Consider the following 15130-nt stretch of genomic DNA (forward strand, 5'->3'; position numbering starts at 1 on the left):
GAACATTGGTAATGTCTAAGGCCATATAACTGCATGTGTATATACATATGTAAGTCTCAGCTAAAAATCTCACCTTCTGCAAGAAGCCTTTCCTTATCCCCTTAATGCTAGTAGTACCTCCCCTCTAAGATTGCCTCTAATTTTTGTATATGTATGTGTGTGTATATATATATGTACATATATATACATATGTACATATATATACACATTAATATGAAATCTGAAATTACCTCCTATTTTCTCTCATCTATATAAAATGCATGTATATGTGTACATGTATGTGTGTATATGTACATACACACATTCACACTCATATATTCTTATACATATACATATTAGATGTAATCTGAGAGGAAAGGCATCAGCATCAAGGGGAAAAAGGAAAAGGAGAAAAGGAAAGGCTTCTTGAAGAAGATGAGATTTTGGCTAATGTATGAAGAAGGACAAAGGAGCCAGGAGGGAGAGCAGAGGAGGGAAAGCATTTCGGACATGGAGATAGCCAGTGAAAATGCACACAGTAAAGAGATGAAGCGTCTTGTGTGAGAAACAGCAAAGAAGCCAGTGTCACTGATTATAGAGAACACAGAGGGGAGAAAAATCTAGCAAGACTGAGAAGGTAGGAATGGACCAGGTTCTAAAGGGCTTTGCAGACTGAACAAAGGAGATGTCATCCTGCATGTAACAGAGAGCCATTGGGGTTTATTGTGAATAGGGGAGTACTCTTTAGGAAGATCATTTCGACAGTTGAATGTCAGATGAACTGAAAAGAGGAGAGACTTGAGTCAGGAAAACCAACCAGCAAGCTATTGCAGTATCCAGGCATGAGGTGATAAATACTTCTAACAGTGTGGTGACAATGTTAGAGGAGAGAAGGGGATGTATGAGAGGTATTGTGAAGATAGAATTTGACAGGACTCAGCAACAGATTGGATATGGAGGGTGAGAGAGAGTGAGGAGTCAAGGATGACACCTTGATAACTGGAGAGATGGTGTTGCCCTCCAAAGGAATAGGAAAGTTAGGAAGAGGGGAGGGTTTGGGGGAAAATATAATGAGTTCAGTTTTGAACATGTCAAGCTGAGGATGTCTCTGGGAGCTCCTGGTCAGGATGTATAACAGGCAGTTGGAGATATGAGACTGGAGGTCAAGAATGAGATTAGGGCTGGATATACAGATCTGAGGATCATCTGTGTAGAGATGATAATGGAAGAAGTAAAAACAGTATAGGGACAGAATTTGAGCTGCAGGGTAACCAACTCAGTAGAACATTGGTAATATCTAAGGTCTAAGGAAAAGAGAGGAAAGAAATAACACATTTAAATAGCACTTGCTGCATGTCAGGCACTGTGCTAAATACTTTGATAATGAGATTTATTCACTTGGAAGAATTCCTCTGTAATTCTTCTGCACCTCAAAGTATGTAAAGAATGGCTGAGAGAGAGAGAGAGAGAGAGAGAGAATGTCCAGATCCAGGAAGAAGTTAGGAAGCTGTTACAGCTTTTGCATTCGTCTTCATGAAAGGTGATCAGTGACTGAACTAGGGTGGTAGTAGTGACTATGGAATGGAGTGGATGACTGAATCTCATATTATAGTCAGAATTCACAGGACTTAGCACCTGATTGGATATGGAGGCTGAGGAAGAGGACTGAGTTAAGGGTGACTCTGGGTGAATGGAAACATCATGGTGCCATCAATAGTAATAGAGAAGTTGGGAGGACAGGAAGGTTTTCCAAACTTTCAAATTTGAGTGGACTTTCCCTGGGGGAAAAAGAGCCTCCTGGTTCATACCCCATCTTTAAATACCTTCCCCAGTCTTCCATAAACCAACCATTGAGAAGGAGGAAAGCAGGAAGAGCCAATTAGTGCAAAATAAACTAGAAAGTCTTAAGTCTTGTCCATGTAGACCTGACTTCAGTAGTTTGAAGGATGATCTCTCTAATTTCTAGTGTTTCCTTAATGTAACCTGAAGGTAACAATTCAACTTTTCCTTTGCTCTCTCATTTAGGGATGTACCGTTGTGGTCCTGCTTCTGTCCAGGCTGTTAAGCATGGCCATATTTGCTTCCAGTTCGATTCACCATTTGTTTTTGCAGAGGTAGGTGAGAGCTGGGAGCGGGGGGGGGGGGGGGGGCAGACTAAGGCATATGCTGTCCCTTTCCAATAATATTCCTGCCAGCACATTGCACCACACTAGATGCTGTACAATCAGAAAGACAGTCTATAACCTTTAGGCAAAGTCCTAATTGGCAATTCTGAAGCTAGGAGTAAGCGTATGCTCCTACAGGTATGTAAATCGGTAGGCATGGTGGATAAATGGCCAGCCTTGGATTCAGGCAGACTTCAGTTCAAGTCTTGCTCTGACTTGACACTTACTGGTTCTGTGACCAGGAGCAAAGCATTTAATTTCTCAGTGCCCCAAGCAATTCTCTAAAACTACAAGTCATAGAGGAGTTTCAGTCTGCATTGGTGGGGAGACTTTTCTCACTGGAAGTTCCCAACTTCATCATTATCATAACTAACATCTATATGGCACTTTTTTTTAAACAAATATTATCTCATTTGATCTTCACAACTCTAGGAGATAGGTGCTATTGTTATTCCCATTTTTACAGATGAGCATACTGAGGCAAACAGGGATTAAGTGACTCGCCCAGGATCACAAAGTTAGTTAGTGTTTAAGGCTGGTTTTGAACCGAGATCTTCCTGATTCCAGGCATGGTACTCAATCCATTATATGTGAGACTAGACAAAAGACAAACAAACTAAATAAAACAAAAAACAACCCTAAAATAAAAAACAAAAACAAAATAAATACAAGAAACAATAACAAAAAAACCCCTGCAAAACCTTACTATAGGTACAACATTACTCTAGCTAGTATGGAGGAGAAAAGGGATTTCAAAAAAGTACAAGACTCAGTCTCTACCCCGCTGAAGTCCACAATCTAGTTAGTAAACTAAGACATAAGCAAAAGTTATGTAACAATATATGGGGTGAATGTATTGGCTGTATCCCCACATCAGCCTGGATCTTTGTTGCCCCATTGGACTTTGTTCTGATATCTGGTATTGGTCCCCTAAACTAGAATTGAAATTTCCTTAATGATGTTAACTCCTTGATAAAATGTGAATTCCTGCCTGGTCCAGGGGCTTGTTACCTAACTGACACTCCCTTGATAATGATGATTGATTGAGTCACAACCAGTTGGCTTGCTCTTTAAACGGAAGATGGAGAACACAGCGGTAATGACAGGGGCTTGGAGGTACAAACAGAAGCCAGTCAGAGTCTTCTTGTCCCACCGGGAAATTAACTCTGGAGCTTCCGAAACTCTGGTTGTTCAAGCACCTAGTTCCTTGGAAGGCTCACTTGGGTCCTCCTCTCTAAGGAACCCAGTCTTTAACTTGGGGTAGCCCCTATCCTCTCTGCCCTACTCTCCAGCCCCCTTTTAAAGGCCAGGCCCCCAGGTAACTGAACTGTATAAACTATAAATTATTGCATCAGTCATTCTCAAAATGGGGCAAGTACCCAGGATAAGAGAAGTTCACATCTTCTCAGTGGGTTAACCCGGACTCTTCAGTATGAAGCCATTACTGTGAGAGAAAAAGATACTCATCAAGGAGGCAATAAGGATTATAGAGTATCAAAGACAGCTAGGATCAATGAGGTCTTCGATTTAGAAGAGGAAGGGACCTTAGAGATCATATGATATTATATCGGTATTATATTGCCATTATACTGTGGGAAGTGAGGCCTTTGGGGTCAAGAGATTGGCCCGAGGTAGTAAGTAGCAGATCCAGATTTTGAGTGCAGGTCGTCTGACTCTAAATACCATGCAATTCATACTGCCCAAAAAGACAAAAACAAAAAGAAAGAATCATTGGGAGGGTTGAGGTTTGGAGCAGGGAGGGGAGGGACCACTATGGTGCCGAGGAAAAAGTGCTGAACCTGATTCAAATCCCAATTCCACCATTTACTTATTTGTGTGACCTTGGGCAATTTATTTAACCTCTCTGGACCCCAGTTTCCTCATCTGTAAAATTAAGAGATTAGGCTAGATTTCCTCAACAGTACCTTCCGATTCTAGATCTATGACCCTATCTGTGACTGAATCAATGTCTTCAGTGACAAAATATGGGCCTCACCAGTGGGAGCAAGACTGAGGACATTAATACCTGAGAATACCCATTACATCAGAATAATAATTTAAGGGCTGTCATGAGTCAGTGCATGACGAACTGCCAAATGAGTGGCAGAGACAGAAAGTTCAATGATTTTCTAAGTATTCACTATGTCCTCTAAAAAAAGTATTTTTGCTGCATTTTCCTCTTTGTGGGCCTCTTATAGTTGAGGCTCTTCAGAAGGATAGACATATTTGGAACACTATCTCCATAATGTCACTTTGGGCTTTTGTTGATTTACACAAACCTCCTGGTTGCATTCTTCTAGTTTATGATATTATAAGAATCTCTTGATGGAAATTATGCTCTATATTTCACAAATCCTTATATTATTATTATTATGTTTTATTACCAAGGAGAGGTAGACAGGACTTCCCACCAAGGAACAAATTGATTTAATCACTGCTAATGTCAACACACAGTGTCATTATTAAATCCAGATCTTGATTGTTGAGAATGCTGTCAAGATTCACAAATGAGAATTCCTTCTCTCTCATCCACTGAAGCTCTCAGTAATGATCTGCAGCATTTCACACTTTGTCAAAGTCCTGAATCTGAGAGCTACCCATTTTTGAGGGATGTTCAGGTGGCTAAAAAGTGAATAAAAAGCCATTCAATGATCCCAAAAGAGGAACTTCATGGGGATGCATAAATCTTTAAAGAGAACTTCCAAGAATCAACCTCCCAATTGAATGTGCTCTTTCCCTTCCCTTCCCTTCTTCTCCCTTTCCTTCCCATCCCTCCTCAATTATGTAGTATTCTAAGGTCTGCAAAAAGCTGTACAAATATCTCATTTTGTCCTCACAACAACCCTGGGAAGTAGGTGCCATTATTATCCATATTTTATAGTTTGAGGAAACTCAGACAGACAGAGGTTGAGTTAAGACTTGTCCAGGGTCACATAGCTAGTAAGTGTATAAGACTGACTTTGAATGGAATTCTTCTGGACTCCAGGCCCAGCGTTCTATCCACTGTGCTATCTACTGAATGACTTGACAGGTGCAACTGCTGAGATACCGTTAGTGATCTGTGAAAGATGATACAAAACAAGAGAGATATTGCAGGATTAAGAAAGGCAAATGTCTCAATTTTCAGATATAAAAAGAGTAGAGTCTGCAAATTGCAGGGCAGTGAGCCTAATTTCCATTCCTAAGAAGATCCTGGGAGGTATTATTTAAAGGATAGTTAGTAAACATCTACAAGAGAAAATAGTTATCACAAAAAGCCTTATCAACAGCTAGTCTTGTCAGACAAATTTCGTTTCTGCTTTTGCTAGAACTAGATTGGTAGATCAGGGAAATTCCAGACATAGTTTCTCTAAATTTTAATAGAACATTTGACAGTATCTCTCATGCTGTTCTTTTAGAAAATATTGATAGATAGAGGCTAGATGATATTATAATTAGGCAGATTTGGCAACAGTTGAATGGTTGGACCCAAAATATCATTACTGATTCAATTTCACCTTGGAAAGGAATTTATAGTGGTGTGCCCCAGGGATCTGTGCTTGGAGTTGTGTTGTTCAACATTTTTATGTTCAATTACTTGAATCCAGACATAAAAGTCCTCCTATTCAAATTTGTACATACCACAGTGCTGAGGGATATCTAGCACTTTGGCTGAAGAACTTAAGGATCTGACAGGGTAGAACAATGGGCCTAATGTAAGGCTTTGCACTTGGGTTTGAAAAATTGACATCATAAACACAAGATGGGAGTACATGTGGCTAGATGGCCATTCATCTGAGAAGGATATATGGCTTTATGGAACTGCAAACTCAATAGGTAACAACAGTGTGGTATGGCAGCCAGAAAAAATTAATGCCATCTTATCAAAAGCATAGTGTTCAGAACTAAAAAGGTGATAATCCTGCTGAGGCGGAGTTATAGGACACTGAGTGTCACATATAGGGACAATCTCGTATGGGTAATGAGTGTCATAAACCCAAAAAAGAGAAACTGCCTTATTTTTTTTTCTGAAACCAATGTGATCCTACTAATTTAGTTCCCAAGTGGTTATGTTTGTGTGTGTGTGTGTGTGTGTGTGTGTGTGTGTGTGTGTTGTGTGTATATGCATGTTGGGTGGTAATTGTTTGGGTAAAAGGAAGAGAAGGGAAGGGAAGAGAAGCTTTGTGAAACATCTTGAAAGAGCATTGGGAATCAGGAAACCCAGGAGGTATAGAGTAAAAGTTGTTAACAAATAATTTAATTGAATTAAACTTTCTTTGTACCATCAGGCAAATATAGAAACAATGAGTAGAAATTGCATAGAGGTACAGTGCACTGCATTTTTTCCTTGGATGTACAGAGATGTTTCCTAATGCTGAAATCACTCCAGAAGCACAATCTCCTACCTTGGGAGGTAGATTCCCTATTACCAGAGGTCTTGCAGAAAGGTTAGATAACCATTTGTCAGGGATATAATCCAGAGGTTGAACTAGATAGCGTCTGAGATCTCTTCCAACTCTGAAAAGGCTTTGATTCTAGTCCCAGATCTATTCCTGAGGAGCTGTGTGACCTGGAACATGTAATTGAATCTCTCTCCTCCACAGTTATCTGTTAAAATGAGGGGATTGGCCAAAAAAATTGAAAATGAAATGCGTGAAATTATAAAGAATATGCTTGGCTCCACAGAAGATATGTAAGAAGGCACCTCCATTCTGACTCTCTATTGGGGAAGTGCATAAGCATTTAAGTGCCTGCTATGTAGTAGGCTAAGTACTTTACAAATATTATCTCATTTAATCCTCACCACAACCTGAGAAGTTAAGTGTTATAATTATTAGCATTTTACAGTCAAGGAAATTGAGGCAGACAGAGGTTAAATCTAGCATATCTAGCAAGTGCCTGAAGGTGGATTTGACATGTCTTCTAGATTCCAGGTCCAGTCATCTATCCACTAGGCCCATGTAGCTGCTGCTCCTTTGTGGAGGTGGGGGTGGGGGAGTTCATAGGTGTATGTCAGATTTTTTTTTAATGTATTGATCAGTTTTGATGATTTTTTTCCCTTTGTTTTCTTTTGTCTTTTTTTAAAAAATTCTTTGTTATAAGGTATTGCTTTCCAGGATGGGGGAAGGGGAAGGAAATAGCTAGAAATCTAAGCAATGTACAAACAAAAGCTGTCAATAAAGGAAAAATCTCTTTTTTAAAAATGAAAGGGTTGGATCAGTTGATCTATAAGGTCCCTCCCAACTCTAACATTCTGTCTATAATATAGCCTCTGGAGCTAAGCTTTCATGGACCAAGCATAGGTTTCAGCAATATGAGTAATAAAATTGGTCTTGGGGAAAGCTTGGGGACTGACCATCATCATTTTGCCATCCCACTTTTGATCCCCCAAATATTATGGCCAAACTGTAGGCTACTAAGGTTTTGTGTGAATTCCTCCTAGACTGTTCCTACTCTTCTTTTATGGAAATTATTTGATTGTAAAATATTAGTCTTCTATGAGGCGAGAAAAAAATCAAAACATGGAAATGTTTAGCTTCTGCGTTCTGTGCCAATGTTGAAGAAGGGACAATATGTTGATATGTTAAAGGTGTTGATAATGAATCTCCATAAATGGGCTTTAAGATTATTTTGATAACTACACCTAATAGAAACAAAGATTTTGGTGGCCAAGACAATAGATGATATGCTGCTCTCTTCTTTTTTTTTTCCAGGTCAACAGTGATCTTGTGTACATTACAGTCAAAAAAGATACCACTCATTTGGTTGAATCTGTTGATAAAACCCACATTGGGAAATTAATTGTGACCAAAGAAATTGGTGGAGATGGACAGCATGACATTACTGAAAATTACAAATTCCAAGAAGGTAACTTATTGCAGGTGGCAAAGGGAAGTGCTAACTGAATGCATATGTTTGACTTGAGAAAGTTCTCCCTGAAATTTAAGTGTTTATTTGCTATCTATGAGGTTATTGATTCAGACAATACAGTGGTATTTGTAGCATTTTGTTGTAAGTACTTGTTTGTATGGAATCATACATTTTAGAGTTGGAAGGAATTTCAAAGGTCATCTACTCCAACCCTTGCCCAAATCATGAATCCCATTGACAGTATTGACAAGTGATCATGAAACTTGTACATGAAAACCTCTATGGTAGAGAACTCACTTGTCTGAAGCAGCCCATCTCATTTGGCCTCCTCCTAACTGTTGAGAAGTTGGTCTTCATGCTTAATGGATATTTCAATCCCCATAGCTTCCACCCCTTTGGTCTCTGTTCTGTATTCCAGGGGCAAGTTGAACAAGACTCTTTGATAGGCCTCATCAGATATTTAAAGGCTATCATTCTCCCCCTCCCAAGTCCTCCCTTCTTCAATCGTATGATATAGTCTGTAACTGAACAAAGTCATCTAGCTGGGATGTGCCCAAGGAGGTACAGTAAGGTTATCCCTTCCTCAGCACAAGCACTCTGTCTCCTTTATTGCAGCCTGGGGCCTCATTAGCTCTTTCAGTTGCTACATCCCATTGTTGCCTCATACTAAGTTTGTGGTTTACTAAAACACCAAAGGAAAAGAAAGCTTCCCATATGAACTCCCTTGATTTTAAGCATTAATATGTAGCCTCTGAAAACAAAGCCAGGAGTTAAACAAAAACACAGAGAAAATGGCTTCTTACTAGACCTGAGAACCAACTGGTTAATCAGTTACAAAGATCTCTGACTCTTAAGGAAAACTATCTACATTTGTCAGTAAGCATTTAACTAGTTTTTGCAATGGCTAACTTTACATTTTTGCCAAGTAACAAGTTAATTTTTATTTTGAAGCTGAAAACCATCTTTCCCAGACCTTGCCCTGACCCATTCACTCTTTAACCTCCAAAAGAAGCAATAAATCTTCATTACAACTTTAGGATTTCTTAATTGAGACAAAGAAAACAGAGAGTTTTCTTACAAAATGTTTCCAGCTTTCTCTTAGTCCATGTGTGAAGAACTTTCCGCCATTTTGGCATGTTGTGAATGACAGTTAAACCAAAGCACATAGCTTACAAGATCTCAATCTTCTCTTCTGTCTGGGTCAGAAATAGGAGAATATTTTGGCTTGAACCAAGCCGGGTCATTTCTCCTGCTTTCTAACCTCAACCTGAACTTTACATATAGCTGAATAAGCTGCAATTTCCAAGCAAGAAATAGCTTTTTGCCAGCTAGCTTTGAAATACTGACACCTACCTCAGTGACCACTGTCATAGGTATGCATAATTAAGTCAGGAATGGCTGTAAAGTATGAATTCTTTCTGGTCTAAGGAGAAGTACTTCTCAGCTGCTCCATAGAGTAAGCCATGTTAGAAAATGTCAATTTTTTAATCTCTTTTCCTGCATAATGGAAGAGCAATTTCACTATGTGTATTGATAAGAGAAACTTTTTATTCTCCTTTCAACAATATCCTATAATTGTACTTCCAGTGCTACTTGAATTTTGCAGATGGTCTACAAATGTTAAATATTAGAGCATAGAGTATATCCAGAAGGAACTGTAAACCCTGCCTGACTCTGGGAAAAATGTGGATCCTCTCCCCACTGGTGCTCCCCTCTATGTGACTTCAGAACTCCCATCTGCTTATTGATCATGTGACTCAACAGGTCCTAGGAGTGGTCATGCTTCCTAGAACTACCAATGAATTCCTAAAACACATCATTTCAAAGCCATAACTAGGGAAAAGTGACTAGGGCTTACTCCTAGGGCACCAGAATTTAGAGGGCACAAAAATTTTTTAAATTATTTTTAAAGTATTCAGTTGTTCAATTTGTTACGTTTAAGATTTGATGGCACTAGTGCCCTTTCTGTGTTGTAGAAATAACTACTCTCAACACCTGATTAGCTAGAATAATTAGTTAAAATACAAAGCTACCACTCTATGCATCTTTCCTCCGCACAGTAAGTGAGCTACTCACCAGCCTGGCCTGCCTTCTTCCCCCAAGGCAATGGCCCTGGGTCTCATGTCATCCTCAGGTCTCCCTTGCATAAACTGCTATCTAGTATCTCTAATCCAACAGGATTATATGCAAAGGTCTCCCAGTGTTGGACACATCTACTTATCTAGTTTCAAGGCCTCTTTCCCTAGGTAAGACTAGTGTATCAGGGTCTCTACTCACATTGTTCTGGTGTCCTGGGGTCTTTCCAATTACTCAACTAAATTGGTTTTAATTACTTCTTATATTACTTTGATAAGGTAAATTACAAAGTGGCTTTGAAGGCCTGACTGAGCACTAGACCTGGAGTCAAGAAAACCTGACATTTACTAGCTGTGTACTACTTACCCTGCGCCAGTCACTTAACCCTGTTTGCCTTAGTTTCCTCTAAGATGTCAAAGTACTAACTTCTTGTTTCTGATCAGTTGTTTCAGTTGTATCTGACTCTTTGTGACCTCTGTGGGGCTTTCTTGGCAAAAATATGGGAGTGGTTTCCATTTCCTTCTCCAAGTCATTTTACAGATGAGGCAACTGAGGCAAACAAGGTTAAATGATTTGCCCAGAGTTACAAACTAATAAGTGTTTGAGGCTGGATTTCAACTCAGGTCTTCCTTACTCCAGGCTTGGTGCTCTGTCCACTGTGCCACCTAGCTGCCCTTCAAAAGTACTAGACAGCTCTACTTCATTTCTCTTTTATCCTTGCAAGTGGCCCTTGTTGGGCGGGGGGGTCTATAGGGTAGGCTAATGATTCCAGTTCTCTTTTAATTCCCCACTAAAGCTGTGCTGCTAATGACACAAATCTTATCTCTTTGTTCATTTACCCCTTTCCACCTGTTATACCCACATACACTTCCGAAATAGAAATAATGATAATAGCTAGCACTTATATAGCACTTTAAAGTTTTCCAACTGCTTTACAAATATTATCTCATTTGATCCTCACAAAAACCCTGACAGTTAGGTGCTACTTAATATTATCTTCATTTTACAGATGAAGAAACTGAGGTAGATAGAGGTTAAGTGACTTGCCCAAGGTCACACAGCTGGTAAATATCTGGGGCTAGATTTGAATGCAGGTCTTCTTAGCTCAAAGCTTCAGTGTTCTATCTGCAATGCACCTAGTTACCCTGCCTTGTTATTTTTTAGCTTTTTTCCTCTCTAGTTTGATCTGATCCTCACCAGGAATGACAATAGCTAATTTGGAGTTACTTTTTTTTTCCATATTAACATAGATAAAGCATTTCATTGGCCTGTGACATTTTAATTCCTCATCTTCTCCCAGTAAATGAAATAAATATGCTTATTCGATGGTGCTATAAATGTGCAGATATGTGCCAACTTCCCAGATCCATTTGATCTATTTTGCAATTATTTTTATCTGAGCATCCATGAAAAGACTTCCAGGTGTGGCTTTATACCATATGCTGGCATGTTCCACGTACTTGCCAGAATCAGAGGGGCAGCCAGAACCATAGAAGATCTTGCATATTGTCTAGTCCAAACATATCACCTTACAGGTAAGAAAATAGAGACCCAGGGAGGTTCTATGACCTACCCAAAGTCATGTATGTCGTAGGATCATAAGAGCATAGATTCAGAGCTGGGAGAGATCCTAAAGGTCATTTAGTCCACCCTTCTCAATTTTCAGATGAGAAAACCCCATCTCCATCCTCTCACCTAGGCCAGTTCTGCATTTCCAACTCTCTGATAGTTGTATTAACCTGGCTAGCATACTGCCAACAACCTAGAACCTCAACAGGCTGACCACTAAGTTCATTATCTTCCCCCCAAACCAGTGCCTCTCCCAACTTCTATTTTGTTTGATAATTGTACCATTATCCTGCCTACACTCAGGATCTTGGAGTGGGCTTTCATTCTGTTCTTCCTCTAAAGCCACACATCCAATCAGTCAGTAAGTTCTTCCATTTTTAACCTCACAAACCTCCATTTTAACTTCTTATCCATTCCTATGATAACTGCCTTAGTCTAGGTCCTCATCTCTAACCTAGACTACTGTAACAGTCACCTAACTGGTGTCCTAGACTTTGGTCTATTCCCTCACATCCTCCATCCTGATACCTTAGTAATTCCTTAATATATGACAAATATGATTCTCCTTTTCTGCTCGAAAACTTCAATGGCCCACAGTTTCCTGACAAAAATAAAAATAACATTAACATGGTATTCAGAGCCCTACATAATCTTACTCTCACCTACTTATCCATCCTTGTCTCATATTATTTCCTCTTTGTGGATTCTTATGCTCCAACTATGAGTAGCTAGGTGGTGCAGTGGATAGAGCAGAGGGCTTGGAAACAGGAAGATTCATCCTGAGTTCAAATCTGGCCTCAGACATTTACTAATTGTGTAGCCCTGGGCCAGTCACTTAACCCTATTTGCCTTAGTTTCCTCATCTGTAAAATAAGCTGGGGAAGGAAATGACAAGCATTCCAGTATCTTTGCCAAGAAAACCCCAAATGGGGTCATGAAGAGTCAGACACAACTGAAAAACAACTGAACAACAACAAAAAATATTCCAACTAAACTAGTGTAGATCAGTCTCAATTAGTTCTAATAATGAATCCCATGAAATGGTGGCATGTCTTGGAATTTGCTCTATTTTAAGTTATATCTGTGTAAAATGTGTTGAATTATTACAACCCGATAGAAATATGCAGTGCCAATCTGAATGATGCCACTACTGCATGGGATTTATTATTCACACTCTAATCAGGACCTGTATTACAAGGATGATCCAATGGGATGATCCTATGGGATCATCCATTGATAATCCATGGAGAATGGGACAGGGAATTCCACTGCTTGCTAGCAGATGTGCTAAAGAGATGATCCCTATTGAACTAGATTTCAACTCTTGCTCATCCTGCCTTCTTATGTCTCCATGTCTCAATTTACATTGTTCCCCAAGCCTAGAAGAGAATCCTCCCTGATCTCTGTCTGTGGATGTCTCAACCAATAAAAAAGGCAGTCATGACTACTACTTAAATGTATAACTCCCAGAAAACATATGGGTAAATAAAATAACTTTAATTTAAATAGAAGGAAGATTGGTGAAAATATTCATCTAGAGCTTTATAGGTATTCAAAACATCTTCACAAACATTACCTTACTTGATCTTGTCCAAGAAGACAAATGCAAAAGTAATCCAGGGATCTGCCATTTTGTGGGTAGATTCCCTCTGCTGACTCATTTTACAACTGCTCCATAATTCAATGGATTGTCTTCAAGAGCTGCTATGCCAAGTTGCAAGTATAACAAAGGTGATACGGTCCCTGAATCATCGTGTCCTAGAAATGATGCTATCACCAATGCCATGAGCTGTCAGGGGTGCTATATAAACTGCTCCAGAGGATACTTTGCCTACTAGCATTGTCATGTCATTCTCTTGGCAGAAAACAACAAAATATTCTCATTAGCTCCTTGGTCATTATCACTATCATTGTCAGGTAGTTTCTTTTTGTGTTGCTCAATCATTTCAGTTGTGTCCAACTCCTCATGATCCCATTTGGGGTTTTCTTGACAACAATACTGGAGTGGTTTGCCATTACTTTCTCCAGCACATTTGACAGATGAGGAAACTGAGGCAAACAAGGTTAAGTGACTTGCTCAGGGTCACACAACCAGCAAGTGTCTGAGGCCAGATTTGAACTAAGGAAGATAACTCCAGGCCCAACACTCTATTCACCGCACCACCTAACTGCCCTTTTCAGGTAGTTTATTAATTCCTAAATGATCCTATTAATGGATGCATCTTTGGGAATACTACAATATATCAATGTATCAAGCACTGTACATGATTGGTGTCAAATTCAAATACAAACAGAAATGTCTGGCTCACATATTGACTTAGAAAACCACAAATTAACATTATCTATATTGTATTGTTTTTATTTATTTTGTCAAATGTTTCTCAATTATATTTTCATCTGTTTCCTGGGGCACTTGAGGTGTTTGTGGGCCACTTACAGTTTGAGTTTTATACCTGTTTTATATAAGTTTATTACTATTTTCATGCTTCTGAATTCCTTATACCATACACTGCCACCTTGCAAAGTACCCTGGTTCCCCACAAAGCTTTTAAAAACATCATCACCAACATCTAGTGGTACTCATTAGAGTAATTTCCCTTAATGTGCATCAGTTCCCATGAAAGACAACCAATCTTTAAATAACTGAATAGCCATAGGAACTCTTAAACTAATAACCACTGTGTTCTACAATATTCAGCAATGTTAAATATAGGCTAGCAGCAGAGTGTTATAAGAGAGAAGAGAGGGAGGGAGGGAGGGATGGAGGGAAAGAGAGAAAGAGGGGGAGAGGAAAGGAATAGGAAGAGAGTTGGCTTTGAAGTAAAGAAGATCTGGGTTCAAGTCTCACCTGTTACACATACTTAACCCTCTCAATGCTCTAAGCAGCTATCTAAGACTAAGATACTGAGAAGGTGTCCATCTGCCTTGGTGGAGGGATATTCCTCACCTAGGAAAATGAAATCACAGGTCAAATCCCAGTTCCCCATAAACAGTGACCCATCAGTGGCACCTTGACACACGAGTCTAATAGTTAGAGTAAAACAATTGATCTGGCTATAAAAGTCACATCAGAAAACCCTGCTGTACAATCATAGCCTAAGAAACGTAAGCTATTTTTTGAAAAAAGAAGATCTTCAATGGCTCCCAGCAGTGCCCTTTGTGCATCCAAGATAGAGATCCCAGATGATTCCACTAAATGTACTCTATTTATGGGCCCTCAGGAAGCTAACCCAAGTTTAAGGAACTCTGGGGATCATCATCCACTCAAAAACATAACCCATGACTCCACGCCACTCACCAGGATGTGTTTCTTTTATGGGACCAATTAGAAGAAAACTTAATTCAAAGCAAAATCCTATCAGTCAGTATAGTAAGTGATGTAATAATATCTCCCCACAAAGACATCATAGTCCCATGTCTACCCTCTCCCACAGGTTGCCATACCATCTTTGGAGGAGGGGTACACATATAGGTAACATATGAAGAGCAAA

The 15130-nt window shown here is 39.5% G+C and overlaps 1 protein-coding gene and 1 long non-coding RNA gene across 3 annotated transcripts in view; one reads left to right on the forward strand and one right to left on the reverse strand.

The window, feature by feature from the left end:
• F13A1 (coagulation factor XIII A chain) overlaps nt 1–15130 on the forward strand; it is a 194657-nt gene that overhangs the window by 149691 nt on the left and 29836 nt on the right. For both annotated transcript variants that reach the window (XM_020973813.2, XM_020973812.2), the window contains exons 10-11: nt 2005–2093; nt 7838–7991. In XM_020973813.2, the coding sequence (XP_020829472.1) occupies nt 2005–2093; nt 7838–7991 (243 nt within the window). The remainder of the gene's footprint in view (nt 1–2004; nt 2094–7837; nt 7992–15130) is intronic.
• On the reverse strand, nt 5006–14976 carry LOC110199113 (uncharacterized). The gene is made up of 3 exons (XR_002321930.2): nt 14938–14976; nt 14488–14586; nt 5006–5203 (listed from the first exon to the last, which is right to left on the reverse strand). It is a non-coding gene; the product is annotated as an uncharacterized LOC110199113 (long non-coding RNA).

This window comes from Phascolarctos cinereus, unplaced genomic scaffold, assembly GCF_003287225.1.
Source record: "Phascolarctos cinereus isolate Bilbo 61053 unplaced genomic scaffold, phaCin_HiC Scaffold_4;HRSCAF=312, whole genome shotgun sequence".
Lineage (NCBI taxonomy): Eukaryota > Metazoa > Chordata > Mammalia > Diprotodontia > Phascolarctidae > Phascolarctos > Phascolarctos cinereus.